General features: G+C 43.4%; 1 protein-coding gene across 3 annotated transcripts in view; it reads left to right on the forward strand.

Moving 5' to 3' along the window:
- MYOZ2 (myozenin 2) overlaps positions 1–17,136 on the forward strand; it is a 135,805-nt gene that overhangs the window by 101,827 nt on the left and 16,842 nt on the right. For all 3 annotated transcript variants that reach the window (XM_077476819.1, XM_077476820.1, XM_077476818.1), the window contains one exon: positions 16,823–16,952. In XM_077476819.1, coding sequence (XP_077332945.1) covers positions 16,823–16,952 — 130 coding nt within the window. The remainder of the gene's footprint in view (positions 1–16,822; positions 16,953–17,136) is intronic.

Here is a 17,136-nt window from a genome sequence, read left to right on the forward strand (position 1 = left end):
TTTACAACCCCTTTAATGACTATGACTAAATCAGCCAAAATCTAAGGAAAATTTTAATGTTCAAAAACATAATTTTTCTGAAAATAAATATTTATTTATTATTTTTATGTATGATGCTTTTACTTCTATACTTGTTTGGTGAAGTTGAACTCTATATTTTAGCTTTTATTACAGTTTGAACAAAAAAAAAACAATCTTAAACTTTATATAAACTTTTATTAAAGTGTGTATAAAGTCAAAATTTGTTTTTTTTTTTTTCTAGGATGGGGAAGGGTTTGACCCTCCGTCATGGTTTTGTTGCTGTCTGTATCCCTGCTAGGGAGATCCACCCTTTATGTTTGTCCTTGTGACTACTGTAAGAAAGCGATGGGAAAACCTAAACTTTAGAGTTGTCTTGACAGCGAGAAGAAAGGGGAAATCTTCTCCCTCCAGAGGTGGTTCTGGCAAGCTTGGTAGATTGCTTTAAAAAAAAAACCTGGATTCTTTCTTAAATGTATACAATATAACTGGGTACTAACAGTTATAGGTATAGTTGATCCAGGGAAATTGCTTCTCAGGGGGATCAGGAAGGAAATTCCTACGCATGCTCGGAAAGAATTAGACGCATGCTCGGAAGCATTGAACTTCATTTTCTCGGCTTGTCGTAGTGTTGTACATCACAGCGTTCTTGACAGTCGGAATTTGGTGTGACCGTGTGTAGGCAACACAAGCTTGAGCGGAATTCCATCGGAAAAACCATCCAAGGCTTTTCCGACGATAATTCTGATCGTGTGTATGCGGCATTAGCGTAGTTGTGTGTACTAACAATAAAATATTGGAATAGTTATTATTATTATTATTGCTACTGTTGTGCATATGGCCACCATAACCCTGAATTCTGATTGATTGCTACGAGGAACTCTATTGTCTGATATTGTTGCACTTTGTACAGATTTAATGACTGACTAAATCAGCCAAACTGTAAGGAAAATGATAATGTTCAAAAACATTTATAAATAAATAACATCACACAGAACAGTGTGAAATGATCACAGTGGCATTTTATTAGAATATTCAATAGTAATAAAATGTCATATTGACTAAACCAGTTTTTATTACAGGCTAGTAATGTTAATGACATCATAATGTTTCTGTATGCTACAGACACGACACGCTGCATCCTCTTCAGGTGTCTTGTTGTGCGTTCTACTCTTGTTCATAAGACAACTCCCCTCCGGGGATTTCTTCTGTGTTAACAAATGAAGATGCCTTTTATGACACTGCTAGGTGACAGAACGCTAACAGTTACTCGGCATTGTACTGTATGTTCAGGCTTCTATTACATCACACACTTCCTGCTCTTCCATAGTGTATTAGTCATCCCTTCAATAAGAAGCACATGAAATGACATCACTTGCTTTGCTGTTTAACAAATCACGTGAAAAACACACACGGAACAACCTTTGTACAGTGGTATCTACAAGCCAATTGCAGCAATACGGGAAGTACACATAATTCTACATAGTCATTCTTTACAGGACAGAAATCTGACAGCATTGTAAAAGCAATTCATTGGCAGGATTATACTGTAATTTCAATAATGTTTACTAAGTCTCCCTAAGAAACCTAGGATTAAATTGTTTTGCATAGTACAGTTGGAGATCTGCTTTAAGGCCTTCATGCACACTCGACTTTCCTAGATGCCTTTCCTCCTGGCAGCATTATTTTTGCAAAAAAAAAAATATTAGCTTGATAGCTTGGTCTGATAAAATAAATATAACGATAATAGACTTACCAGCAGGATCAAAAGATAATGAGGACTGGTGTGTTAATGCCAGTGACAGACAGTGTCGTATACTGTATGCCTATTATTTCACTTTAAATAAAGTGAGAAGTCCAGTTTAAGAGTTGTCCCAGAACAGGAGGTAAGGAAATATTTTCCAAATGGGAGACCTGTTCCAGGGATAACTGTCTAACAGGAGAATTCCATTCACTTTAGATTCCCTATAACTTTGGGACAGGAAGTGTGGAAAAATTTCCCAAGGCAGGAGTTTAGCCCATTCTTATTCTGTCCAAAAAGCTGAAGCCAATAGCTGACATGCAATAAACACAGGCACAGAGGTGCACTCTACTACAATAGCGTATATATATATATATATATATATATATATATATATATATATATAGCTAATTTACTAACAAACGTGGTTTGCTAAGTAGTACACACCCGAGGGTTCAACTGTGGACCAGCTAAGTGGTAGTATGCCAAAAATAGAGCCCCCCTTCAAAACTTAGGTTAGCCTTAGGATCTGAAGTCAGACTCTGTTCTGACCTCAAATTAGCCTCCTCCAGACCTCAGATCAGCCCCCCTTTATTCCTCAGATGAACCCCGTCAGAACTCAGATCAGCCCCCCTTCAGACTTTAAGTCAACCCGTAGGCAGGTGCAGTCTATTTTCTCTACTACAGGTGGCACTCGTCCACAGCGGCAATGTAGATGGGTGAGGAAGTTGAGAGGAACCTAGTTCTTCTATGGTTTCCTCAGTCACAGGAAGGCAGCTATCCAATTGGATACTGGCACCCCATGTGTCTTTGGAGGCCATCTTGGGTCAGGCAGAGTCTATTTAAGATCCTGGCTCTTGGGTTTGGTGAGCATATTTGCAAGTGGCAACATAGGGACAGAATATCTCTCTGTCAGGAAGAGTTTTTTGCATCAGGGAAAGGTTCTAGTGGAGTATGGGAAGAGCAGGAATACGCCTTCCTTCCTGGAAACCTCCAAATTTGGGTACGGAGCGGCCAGTCCACATTCCACTGTTGGAACCTCTCCAATCTACTGTTCCATTGTTGTACAACTTGCGAGTTGCCGGATTTGCTGTGTATTGCTTGACTACTGTTATAATATATTCCTGTTACTTCACTTGGACTCCTTGTGTTTTCTGCCACACATTATGCAACCCCCCTTCAAATCTCAGATCAGCCAGTTCCAGGCTCCACCCCACCTTCCGGCCTTAGAGCAGCGTGGTGCCACAGAGCCCACTGAGGGAATCTTTACCCAGACTTCCCTTGCAGCTCTGTGTCATAAAGCTGGAAGTGGGGAAAAGATTTCCCCACTCTCCTGTCCGGGCAGGATGCTGATCGAAGGTCTAATACTGGCATCAGGTGCTGGAGCAAAATCTCCAGTACCTGGAACCTGTAGAAGCTGTTAAACCTAGTGCAGAACATGCCTCATGAACTGGTGGGCATGTTTAAAAATGGGTACTGTACCAGGTAAATTGGTATTTTTGGAGGGTTTGTATGCTGATTCTTCTGAATGTATTTGTAATAATAATACCCAGGCTTACTGTTGCTTTTACTGGATAGCCTAGTCTGTTGTGTAGGTAATATCAATATAGACAAAAAAATAATAATAATAATAATAATAATTTGCAAACTATATATACAAGTGTTAACCATATACAGTTTAGAATACAGTATTGTTGTGATAGTTGTCCTTTTATTGTCTGGATTACCTGCTGTTGCTACTAGTATGTATGCAAACATATTCTACTTCAACGAGAGTAGAAGCAGAAAAGGCTCAGAAATTATGCAAAGCATGAAGTACATGATTTATTTACTTATTTACTGTCAGATATCTACCTATGTGAGTTAAAAAATGGTAAGCATTTGGGGCACTTGTATGTATTGTGTAAGGTTAGCTGTTTAAACATATAAAAGGTACAGGGGAAAATGCTGTTCAGTCATTAGTGTTTTGTTTTCTAATAGGCATCAAATATAATGACAGCTGGAATCTGGTTGCTATGGGTAACATATTTGATTGCTTTTATATTTTTTTTCAAATAACAATTTTTATTTTTCATGGTCGTAAAACAGAGATATCAGTGCAGGCATACAGCAAAAACAGCAAGGCTCCCAAAATCTGGAGGGCCCATTACAGGGATACAGCATATAGTAACTTGGTATAGGGCGGTATAGCAAAAACAGGCGGTTCGACCAGGGGGTGCAGAGCGGGACGAGAGACACAGAAAGTCAAGCGGCCGCACAATAAACCACGAAGCCGCCCAGGGTCTACTGCTCAGCTCGTATGCCACACGGGAAACAGGACAAAGACCATCAACAACATACACAAAAAAAAAAAAAAAGACGGAGAAAAGAAGAAGAGAGTGAGACAAGGAAGAAAAAACGGAAAAAGAAAAGGAGCTAGAGCGCCAGCGGTCTACATCACCACATCCAAACCGGTTCGCCATCAATCCTCCAGCAGCCGCCATCTCCCCCAGACCAGGTCATGCTCCTCCAGCTTATCCCTCAGTCTGGCTGTCATCTTCTCCATAAGCTCAACATCTTTGATCCTGGTGTATAAAGCCTCCCTTGACGGGGGCACCGGGCATTTCCAGTTTAAGGCTATCAAGCAACGGGCCGCTGTTAGGACGTGCCTGAGGAGCTTCCGACTAGGCCTGGCCAGTGTGGGCTGGGACAGGCCTAATAAAAACAATTTAGGGGAGTGGGGTACTGGGACGTCAAACAAGCGCTGGAGCAGCCTGCGGACCATTAGCCAGTACGGGGCGATCAAGGAACAGGCCCAGTAAATGTGGAACAGGGAGCCCCGCTCCTTCAGGCATCTCCAGCAGCGGTCCGAGGTGGAGGGGTATATTTTGTGGAGGATATCCGGGGTCTGATACCAGAAATAAATAATTTTGTAGGAGTTCTCCTTGTACAATGTGCACATAGAGGACTTGGCTGCCTGGCCCCACACCCCCTGCCAAGTCTCGAGGGAGAGCTCCTCACCCAACTCCCTCTCCCAGCGTCTCATATAGGAATGTTTACCCTTCGTTAGGAAATGATATGTGTTAACAATGCGATATATGTCCGAGATCAGGCCTCTGCGATGTCTGCCTTCCAGAATTATCTGTTCGAAAGGGGAGGGCGGGGAGAGACGCAGGCGAGGGGCTTTAGACTGCACAAAATGTCGAATTTGTAAATAGCTGTAGAACAATTCTTTGGGTAGGTCGTACTTGTCCTGGAGCTCCGAGAAGGACAAAAGCTGTCTTGTTCTGGGATCTACCAGGTGCCCTAAGTGGAACAGATCGCGCGAAGCCCAGGGCCAGGACATCTGATGGGTCAGGCCAGCCGGCAGGAGCGGATTATACAGGAAGGACGTCAGTGGGGAGAACTCCGAATGGAGACTGTGCTCGCGGGAGAGCTTCCGCCAGAGCAGACGGAGGTGAGCCATCGGCCCTAGAAGCCGACCCGAGTCCATCTCAACACTCGCACCCCAGAGGAAACTGTTCGGATGTACCGGGGCTAACCAGATTCTTTCGATGCTTTTATATTTTTAATAACTGATAAACCCCATTGATTGTTCACATCATAATTCATAGATATCACAAATGGTCCTAAAAACTGAACCACAGGAAATGTGCTAATTTGTATTTCACAGAAATAGTTGCATCACATTTCAGTTGAGCAATTTGACTTATTAAATGGCCACTCATATACTGTAATCTCCCACTTGCAATCAATGATTCTGGTAGAAAGGTCATGTCTGGCCAATAAGTTCCTGCTGACTTCCACATACACTTCCTGGCAGCGCTACAGAGTGGGATGAATATAAAGCCAAAACATGGGCTCTTTCTTTTGTCTGAACTCTGGAACACGACATTCTATGTAGAGATTTAATATTTTGCTTCAACCCCTACCTCCACAGGTGGCTGAAGACTAAGAAAGTTGAATGTTTTGCTTGAAACCTAGCAGTACTCCATGTACAATAATAAAGCATTTGAGTACATTGCAAAACAGAGACAGAGTGACCTAGAAAAACAAAGAGTTCATTTCATGCAGTGTTCCATCAGCTGACTAAACTGGATTGGCCTAGCTCCACTAAATAAAATCATTCTCTGAAGCATTTAATGGAAAATGAGCTTTCACGACTTCATTTTTAAGCTTTTACCCTGAAGCTTGAACTGTTAGAAGCTGGCCATGTAGCCTGTACGCTGAGTGAAAAAAAAATTCCTCCATTCAAGCTAACCCCTGGTGGCTCCTTGTCAGAATATCCAAACAGCTGCATCTGGTTGGATAGCAAAAGTTAGCAAAAACTGTGATCTAAAACGGTTGGCCTGCTGTTTATATCGTCCTAGGTGCAACAACAATTTTCATACTGTATATTATAATGTGAGTAGTCATTCTGCCACTGGGTGGTAGTGTTCTTGTGTCATGTAATGTTCTTTCTAGTGGAACTACATGGTTATGATGACATTTCCTCTTTCTGTTTCTGCCATTTTTCTATAAATCAAGAACATCTTGACTGACAGAGTCATGTCTTATCTGCATCAGCTTTTCAATGGGCTATGAGCCCTACAGGCAAAATACTGCTGCAGATACAAATACAGCTCAGAGTTAATGCAAAACAGGTTCTAAAGAAGAAAAAGAGCCTAAACCAACAGTGTTAATTTTCACTAGTGAATTGTTCACTGTTCACTAATCTGACAAACCCACAAGTGCTTTTTTACCATTACCATTCCTTTACACTAGCTTTTGGATTTTACAGATGTAGCAATTTAGAAACTGGATGAAAAGTTTTGCACTGGGAAACACTTTTTTGAAGGATAAATATATATAACTACATAGATCAGACCATAATGAGGGACAAATAAGGAGGAAAAAGGGACAGAGAAACTTTGTTCTAAATCCCAGACAGTCCCTCGAAATCAGGGACAGTCCCGCCATCCAACGAAAAATATAGGCAATAACAGCCTGCTTTCGCCAAATCTGCTTATCAGAAAACAACTGAAAAAACGGCGAGCTATGGAATGAAAAGAAGCATGAGCTAAGGCACATTTTTGGAAGCAAAGGTTATATAGACTTCCTAAAGAAAAGCATACAAAATGGGTACCTTGCGCTAAGGAAGGTAAATTTGTCCTCTGGGTTTCTTATTTTTAGCTATATATGTGGAAAAAAATACAGAAAATTTTGAAAGACAAACATTTTTTTTTTTAGTTTCTGTTACAAAATTTAGCAAATAAATAATTTCTCCAAAAACGTAGGCCAAAACGTATTATGCTACATTTCTTTGATAAAAAATACCCCAATTAGTGTATATTAACCACTTCCTGCCCGTGCTATAGCTGAAAGATGGTTACAGAGCAGATTTAGCTTGCCAGGAGGGTGTCCATGGACGCCCTCCTGTGATCGAGCTGCCCAAGCGTGGGTGGCACGCTCTGTAGTCGCCGAGTCCTTCATAGATCGGGGTAAAGGGCCAATCACAGTGCCCCTTTACTACATGGTCAGCTGTGTCCAATGACAGCTAATCACAAAATGTAAACACAAGCCAGTTATCGGCTTTTTTTCCCTCACACTGACAGCTTGAGAAGAGAAGATATGAGCCGATATCTGGCGTCTGATAAAGGGACCTCAGCACTGATAATCAGGGCACTGATTATCAGTGCCCTGATTATCAGTTCAGTCCCATCTGTGCTGCCAATCAGTGCCCACCAGTGCTGCCAATCAGTGTCCACCAATGCTGCCAATCAGTGCCATCTATCAGTGCCCATCAGTGCTGCCAATCAGTGCCTCCTCATCAGTGCTGCCTTTCAGTTTCGCCTATCAGTGCTGCCTATCAGTGCCACCCCTCAGTGCCCTTCAGTGCTGCCCTTTAGAGCCCATCAGTGCAACCTATCATTGCCCATCATTGCTGCCTATCAGTACAGCCTCATCAGTGCCTCATCAGTGCCCACCAGCGCCACCTCACCATTGACCATCAGTGCAACCTATCAGTGCTACTTCATCAGTGCCCATCATTGCAGCCCAGGGCTGGACTGGGACAAAAATTTGGCCTTGGACTTCATCATGACCGTCCCACTTTAATTTTGAGTGTCTCCATCAACACTTCCCCTTACATCAGAGTGTCCCCCCCCTCCCATGTGTACTCACAGTTTTGAAGGCAGCTTCTCGTTCCTCTCTCCAGTCATATGATAAGTGACAAGTGATAAAGGGAGAGAGGATGGATTGTCTGCCAGCTGTCTATCTCCCCCTACAGGCTGGAGGGAGCAGAAAGCTTAATGCTCTCTCCAGCAAGTGACGGCAGCTGCTCCTCCTAACGGAGTGAAATCGCAATCACTCACTGTCAGAGAGGAGCTGCTCCAGGACAGCACCTGACCGGCCCACTGAGCCATCGGCCCACCGGGAAACTCCCTGTAGTCCCAATGGCCAGTACATGCCTGTTGCAGCCTATCAGTGCCGCCTCATCAGTGACCATCAGGTTTTTTTTTAAGTTTTTTAGTTTTTTTTTTACAAAGTTGTCATTTTAGTAAGTAATGCAAACACTCCAAGTTATTATCTGAAAGGCATGAGACTAATGAAAATGTAATTTTTTGCCACAAATTTCTGGAAAATCCAGGAAAGAAAATGAAAATGTTTTTATTACACAAAAGTTGTCAATTAATAAAAAATTTCTAACACAAATCATAATAAAACTTAGACTTACACCACAAAACACATTCTTCTACTTCTCCAAAGTATGGAACTATTGCATGTGTGAGACTTTTGCACAGGCTAGACTGCCTTTTTTTTCTAAATTGTCGCTATTTTTTTGTTTATAGCGCAAAAAATAAAAAACGCAAAGGTGATCAAATACTACCAAAAGAAAGTTCTATTTGTGGGAAAAAAAGGACGTACATTTTGTTTGGGAGCCACGTCACACGATCGCGCAATTGTCAGTTAAAGCGAAGCAGTGCCGAATTGCAAAAAACACTCTTGACTTTGGCCAGCCAACAGGTTCAGGGCTTAAGTGGTTAAGGTAAACTCCACGGCCATTTTTTTTTTAAAAGATGGTGTGGGGGCCCCTCCCCAAAATCCATACCAGACCCAAAGGGCCTGGTATGGACGGGGGGGAGCCTATGACATTTTATTCTTAATTCTGTCATAGGGCTCCCCTTGACCACTTCAACACACTATATTATATATTGTACATTGCACTATATACCTTGCACTGTATTATATATATTACACTGAGGGCTCTTTATACTCTGAAATGCAGTATATATACTATACGGACTGCATTATATGCTCTGCTGAAAAATTGGGCCTTAGGTGGTGGCAGAACACCGTAACTCCTTACAGTTACTCTTGTTGAGGGTGCAGGAGCAGGCCCTGCTGTTAAATATTATTTCAAAAATTGTAATTACATGCCTCTGTTAAACAGGTGCAGAAACATTGGGCCTTAGGTGTTGATGGTGCCAGAACACGGTAATCCCTCACAGTTACTCTTGTTGGGTGCAGGAACGATCCCTGCTGTTAAATATTATTTCAGAGGCTGATTGCCCTCTTAGTGGCCTGTGAGTGTCTGCCTCTCCTTAGAGGCCTTCCAGACATGATGGGTATTTGTTTTTTATCACAGCGCTACACTGCCTGCACTGTATTATCTACTGTACACAGCCGAATGCACTGTATATATAGGCTACGCTAAATGCAGAGTGTGTATGTATGTATGTAGATATATGTGTGTGTATAGGTGTACATATATATATATATATATATATATATATATATATATATATATATATATACCGTATATACTCGAGTATAAGCCGAGATTTTCAGCCTCTTTTTTGAGGCTGAAAGTGCCCCCCTCGGCTTATACTCGAGTCATCGCTGTCTGCCCGCTCGATCAGCGTGTCGAGCAGACAGACAGCGGCCATTCTATAATTCAAAAGCCGCGCCTCCGGCTCCGCCTTCGCCTGTGATAGGCGGAACACTGAATTTCCCAGCAGCCTGTGTTCCGCCTATCACGGACATCGTATCATCCTCGTACTACGGACGAGGATGATACGATGTACGTGATAGGCGGAACACAGGCTGCTGGGAAATTCAGTGTTCCGCCTATCACAGGCGAAGGCGGCGGCGCAGCTTTTGAATTTTACAATGGCCGCCGAGGCGCAGACGAAGAGGGCACGGGACGGAGGCAAGGCAAGGCACGGCACGGGACGGGACGGGACGGGACGGAGGCAAGGCACGGCGGCGAGGCACGGAGGCAAGGAGGCAAGGCACGGGACGGAGGCTCGGGACAAAGGCTCGGGACACAGGTAGGCTGGACACACACACACACACACACACACACACACACACACACACACACACACACGGATGGATACACACACACACAGGGATGGATGGATGGATGGAGACACACACACACAGGGATGGATGGATGGATGGATGGAGACACACACACACAGGGATGGATGGATGGATGGACACACACACACACAGGGATGGATGGACGGACACACAGGGATGGACGGACACACAGGGATGGACGGACACACAGGGATGGACGGACACACACACAGGGATGGACAGGCATGTCTTACCCTCGGCTTATACACGAGTCAATAAGTTTGCCAGTTTTTTTGGGGGTAAATTGGGGGCCTCGGCTTATATTCGGGTCGGCCTATACTCGAGTATATACGGTATATATATATATATATATATATATATCAAATACACTGCCACTAACTAACCTGCCTGCCTAATCCAGCTCAATCTCTCTATCTCCATCCACTATAACGCACTGTACGGGCGCTGTGTAAGTGGCCTTATATAGTGTGGGGCATGGACTTAATCCCCCTGAGCCATGATTGGCTAAAGGCACCCTGCCTTTAGCCAATTATAACTCTCACTAAGGAGCGTGTTGTGATTGGCCAAGGCATACAGGTCAGGTGTATGCTTTGGCCAATCATCATACAGCAATGCACTGCGGTCTTGCAGTGCATTATGGGGCACTCGAATTTGGCGCAAATGCTCCATAAAATTCACTGTTCAGTGAACGCCCAATGTTTGAGTCGAATTTACGTTTGACTCAAACTCGAAGCTCATCCCTAGTGGAGACAATCAGGGACACCATTGCTGGCTTACTCTGGTTTGGTGACAGGTGTGGCGGTGATCAGGGACACAGTAACTGGTGTGGCGTTGATCAGGGACAATATGACTAGTGTAGGGTTGAGCGGCGTGCTGACGTCACCACCATTCTCTGTCTGTCCAGGAAGCGACAGGCAATGAGAGAGCCGGCCGACTCGATAATTGGATACACGCTTTTTTTATACAGCATAAGGCCGCGTACACACGGGCGGACTGTTCGCCCAACTTTGTCCGCTGAACAGTGTTTGGGCGGACAGTCCGCTCGTGTGTGGGCTTTCAGCGGACAGTTTCAGCGGACAGTTTGACGAACAAGGTTTTACGGAATTTCCGAAAAACTGTCCGCTGAAACCTTGTTTCAGCGAACAGTCCGCCCGTGTGTAGGCTTGTTCGTCAAACTAAGTTCCGCGCATGCTCAGAAAGGATTTACACGCCGAAAGTTATAATGCAGTGTATAGGACGTCGTATTTTTCGTCCTGTCGTACGTGCCGTTCACGTCATCGCGCACGGTTTCAGCAAACTGTTCGTTCGTCGTGTGTGGCCATGTCCGTCCATGCTAATTTTGAGCGGACTGTTTGCCGAAACTGTTTGACGAACAAGGTTGGGCGAACAGTCCGCGCGTGTGTACGCGGCCTAACTGTAAGTGCATAATTGACGCATATGTGTTTTATTAAAATTATTTGCGGAATTACGCTATGGGATCTCTTCTGTTTTTATCCGTTTAAATGATCATATACCAATATGGCTGTGAGGAGTGGTTAAAGCAGGAGTTACTTGGATCCAAGTGGACCATTGAGATATATCGCATGCAATCCAGCACAGAGACCCAGGCTGGGGGATAAGCCATAGGCACGTTGGATCTCCCTAAAAAGAGATCTAGCCAGCTGGTAAGCTGCAGTAGATTTATTGGTGGAGTATCTTCCCCTTGGTGTATTCTGTCACTTCTTGAGGGTGTTGTGTGCAGTGTCACTATAGAAGATTGAGGATCTGCCTCTACATTTCTTTATTCTAATTGTGGACTCTCCATTTAGTTGTGGACTATGTGCACTTATTTTTCTTTTTTTTAATTTTGATTTCTATTTAATTAATTTACACGGTTTATTTCATGTTGGGTATTGAAAAATAACACAAATGTGATTACGATTGATCAATATTTTTGCTTGGCAGCAGTATTTACTTATACTGCAGTTTGTAGCACTTATTGATATATAAGTGTATAGTTTATCATGTACACTTATGATTTTCAGCACAGCTTTTCTTTTGAGCGGTATTGTATTGCGTGTATCTCACATTAAGTTGCAGCAGAAATGTATTTTATTTTTTATATTTGTTTATTATTTTTTAGGATTATTAGATAGCGCTGTTTTCCCACTATTCACAATATGACTAGTGTGGTAGTGATTAGTGACAATATGCTGGTGTGGTGGTGATTAGGGATAATATGACTGGTGTGGTGGTGTGGTGGTGATCAGGGACTGTGAGTGCTGTGGTGTTAATTAGGGACACTGAGTGGACAATAGTGATTAGGGACACTGACTGATATGGCGGTGATTAGGGACAATGACTAGCAATACTGGTCTGGTGACATTGTACTGCTGTGGCAGTGATCAAAGAAAATGGCTGGTGGCAGTGACATACAGTGATATCATTGTACATGACTTCTGCCACAGCGGTGACACTGCATTTGCTTTGGTGATTGTATGTAAAAAAATATATATATACATATACATTATTTATATATATTTTTTTACAATATTTTCTTTTTACATATGGTCACCAGAGCAGTTTAATGTTACCATAGTGACACTGTACTACTCTGGGGGTGATCAGGGTTTTATTCTTTTGTATGTAAGCAATCATTCATGCAGCCATTAAAAACTACTGTGATAGATGGGTTTGGCCACAGTTATCACATGGTACAGTCCACTATGACTGGCCCTGTACCATGTGATTGCTGACCAATCACAGAGATCACAGTAGTTCTCAATGTTAATGGCAGCCATTGTTTGCTACTGAACCTGTGATCAGTGTGGCTGGTCATGGCACATGGTACCGGGGCAGAGCACAGCAGCCCGGTACATACCGTATATACTCGAGTATAGGCCGACCCGAATATAAGCCGAGGCCCCCAATTTACCCCCAAAAAAACTGGCAAACTTATTGACTCGTGTATAAGCCGAGGGTAAGACATGCCTGTCCATCCCTGTGTGTGTGTCCGTCCATCCCTGTGTGTCCGTCCATCCCTGTGTGTCCGTCCATCCCTGTGTGTCCGTCCATCCATCCCTGTGTGTGTGTGTCTCCATCCATCCATCCATCCCTGTGTGTGTGTGTGTGTGTGTGTGTGTGTGTGTGTGTGTGTGTGTGTGTGTGTGTGTGTGTGTGTCCAGCCTACCTGTGTCCTGAGCCTTTGTCCCGAGCCTCCGTCCCGTGCCGAGCCTCCTTGCCTCCGTGCCTCGCCGCCGTGCCTCGCCGCCATGCCTTGCCTCCGGTCCGGTCCCGTCCCGTCCCGTGCCGTGCCGTCCTGTGCCTTGCCTCCGTCCCGTGCCCTCTTCGTTCGTCGGCGGCCATTGTAAAATTCAAAAGCTGCGCCGCCGCCTTCGCCTGTGATAGGCGGAACACTGAATTTCCCAGCAGCCTGTGTTCCGCCTATCACAGACGTCGTATCATCCTCGTCCGTAGTACGAGGATGATACGAAGTCCGTGATAGGCGGAACACAGGCTGCTGGGAAATTCAGTGTTCCGCCTATCACAGGCGAAGGGGGAGCCGGAGGCGCGGCTTTTGAATCAGAATGGCCGCTGTCTGTCTGCTCGACACGCTGATCGAGCGGGCAGACAGCGATGACTCGAGTATAAGCCGAGGGGGGCACTTTCAGCCTCAAAAAAGAGGCTGAAAATCTCGGCTTATACTCGAGTATATACGGTAGATCAGTGATCCACTGTGTGAAGTTGACACAGCGGTCACAGATCGCGCTGCTGCATGCCCCCAGGTACAGTTCTAGCAGGATATATTGTTGTGTCCTCCCTGAATAACACTTGTCCCGCCGCGACATATATGTACAGTGGTTTGGCGGATGAGTTTCAAGTATATATATATAGACAAAACTTTTTTTTTTTTGCTTTAAATAGAGTTCTGACGACAGCTCTAAAATTCTGGATGTCCTGTCACTTTCTTTCTTGGTGATATAGGTGATCATATAACAGCTATGGTTCAAACGTATCTATAATGATTCTATGAAAGCATAGCACATGCTGTAGTGTTACTTCTTGAATCAGAATAGCATTAGCTTTAAGGCAGAGATAGGGAAGCTAGTTAGTGGCTCAAATAGTTTTCCTGATGGCTCTGCTATGAAAGGTTACACTTCTGACCAAAATGACTCTCAACATGTCTCATCAGTCATCACGGAATACTGATCATTGTGTCCACTACAAGTCAAATGACACTGAGCATATTCTTCTGTCTAGGGAAGAGATGTACCTGGTTAGTGTTGTTATATAATATGACAGGTAAAACTCATCCCAGGGGTTACAGCATGCACTGACATAATTGGTATTACAACGATAAACAAACAGTCTATTGGGATTATTCATACTCTCAGCACCTCTCACTCCTATTCTTCATGACTGCTAACCTGTAAATGTACATATATAAATTTTTGAGATAGAATAATAGGTAGAAGTTCCGGTACAGGTTGTTTTTCGAACACTATGTACAAAAATATCACACTGCAGCTAGTGACATGACATTAGCAGTAACTACCCTTGTAGACTCTGCACAGCTAATACATTCTTGAAATTCCCATAATGAATTGACCACAAGACATGGTTGTAGTATGACACTGTAAAATCAAAACACACAACGCCTATCTATGTATTATGTACAGTATATGATTGGAAGTAATTAGCACATATCTTAGAATCGACTCATGTTCTTACATTGGAGCAATCCAGTTTTCATTATGATTGGTTAATGAGGAAGTAAACTCTCCCACTCTGATGCTTCTTTTCATTTAGTCCATTATAATTAGTAATTATCAAACTATAGCCACTGTAATCCAGCCCAAATTGCATATTACTTACTGTTTAAAGAAACTTTTTTCTTTCCAGGGGTAAGGCAGCACCATCTTAAGCATTGTTTTCTGAGTCCACAATAGAGTGTATTTTCGCCCTTACATTGAGCACTTGCTGTACTGTTAACCAAGCCTCCTTCTCAATCCAAAGTTTCTATGGCAACCCTGCTTCCCTGTTCATAGCTGACTTTTTTTATTTCATAGTATTTACTTGTGCTGATTATCTAGTGTTTGCCTGTGTGAGTACTATCAGCTTCAGCTGATAAGACTGCAGTAATGCTGTCCCATGCCCTGCTTTACACTGCATGTGATGTCACATGGTCACATGGTGTGTAGGAGGAAGCTCTGAATGATTCTGCAGCCTTCTGGGAGTTCAGTGCTGTGTGCCGTAGGAAGTCCTGATAACAGATAGATAAGCACATAGAGAGTGTGCCGTAAATCAGGGGAAATCTGGGCATGCTCAGTGACGGCATTCTAAAGAACAAAAAGGATTACAACAATACTAAGCAAGTAAGAAGATATCTACAAGCAGTGTTCATTAGGGTTTTTTATTCTGATTTACATGGGACAAAGTTGTGGGGGAGGGTTTACATCCACTTTAAAATTCCTCAATTAACTATTAAACTGATTCTGAAAATGAATGCATATGTAAAGCCAGAATTTTTCTTCTTAGAATAGATAGAGTGGTAACCTAGTCCCCTATATCCCTTGTATGGCCAATTACTTGCATATAAGCCTTCAAAATTGGCACTTTTGATTTTTCGTGTTCAGCTCTCATAGACTTCAATGGTTAGTTCAGGTTAGAACATTTCCCCTGTTCAGGAGTTCTGCTGCAAACCAAATAGGGAGGTATTCGGCCCATCCCTAGTCACTACTGGTAGCATGAGATGATACCTGGATCCTATAGAGGTTGTACAGGCAGTCCAACTCCTCCAGGATGGCACATCAATACATGCCGTTGCCAGAAGGTTTGATGTGTCTCCCAGCACAGTCTCAAGAGCATTGAGGAGAAGATTCCAAGAGACAGGCAGTTACTCTAGAAGAGCTGGACAGAGCCATAGAACGTCCTTAACCAATCAGCAGAACTGGCATATGTCCCTTGTGCAAGGGGGAACATATTAAGCACTGGCAAAGCCCTACTTAATGACCTCTAGCAGGCCACTGGAGTGAATGTCTCTGACCAAACAATTAAAAACAAACTTCATGAGGGTGGCTTGAGGGCCTTATATTCTTTAGTGACCTTGTGCTCACTGCCTGGCACTGTGGAGCTGGATAGGGATTTTCCACATCATAACTGGCAGGTTCGCCACGGTGGGTTGCTAACAACACCGTGGACAGCTTCCCGGCCCCGATCCTTAACAACCAGATTACACAGCGCCCTGATTGGGAAAAGCTTTTCCCAATCAGGATACAGAATGTACTGTGCAGTGCTCAGTGCACTGCAGGATTTTCGCCAGGGCGAATATCCTGCAAATTCAGGTGTTCGGTGAATGGCCAAACAGGTAAATGTTCGGCCTAAGCATGAGCATGAACCATTCGCCCATACCTGGTAGTGACACTGACCCTAGCCAGATGCAAAACTAGTGAAAAAGTGTCAGTGGCCTCTACCTGTAAAACCATTCCTGTTTTGGAGGTTGTCTCATTGTTGTCCATCTAGTGCACTTGTTGTTAATTTCATTAACAACAAATTAACAACAAGTGCACATTAACACCAAAACAGCTGAAATTGATTAACAATCCCCTCTGCTACTTAACTGACCCGCTCATATCCCAAGCGCTTAATTAACTTGATGCTATACTCTGATTAAAAAGTGTATCTTTTTTTTGAGAAGTGTATTTATCCAATATTTATTTACTTTTATTTTACATTTAGCAAAACCAGATACAGCAGAATGGAAACAAAGAAGACATTTCATCTGGATCTGCACAACAGACAGCTCCACAGACACCGCCTAACACTCCAGATCCTCGAAGTCACCCAAACCCAGAAACCATTGCACCAGGTACGCATTATCATATTAAACACTGAGGTTTCTTTATGATTTGTGCTTTGAGTATCTTTAACTTGCAGGGTCTTTAGCTGATCGTATTTGGTATAGATCAGTCCCATCGCTAGTGATAATCAGCCATTAACGAGAGAACTATAAAAATGGGAGCAAGCAAAGAAACTCAAAACTCATTGTAGAT

This window comes from Lithobates pipiens, unplaced genomic scaffold (assembly GCF_037356315.1).
Source record: "Lithobates pipiens isolate NorthernLeopardFrog02 unplaced genomic scaffold, aLitPip1_a1.2 Scaffold_13, whole genome shotgun sequence".
NCBI classification, from domain to species: domain Eukaryota; kingdom Metazoa; phylum Chordata; class Amphibia; order Anura; family Ranidae; genus Lithobates; species Lithobates pipiens.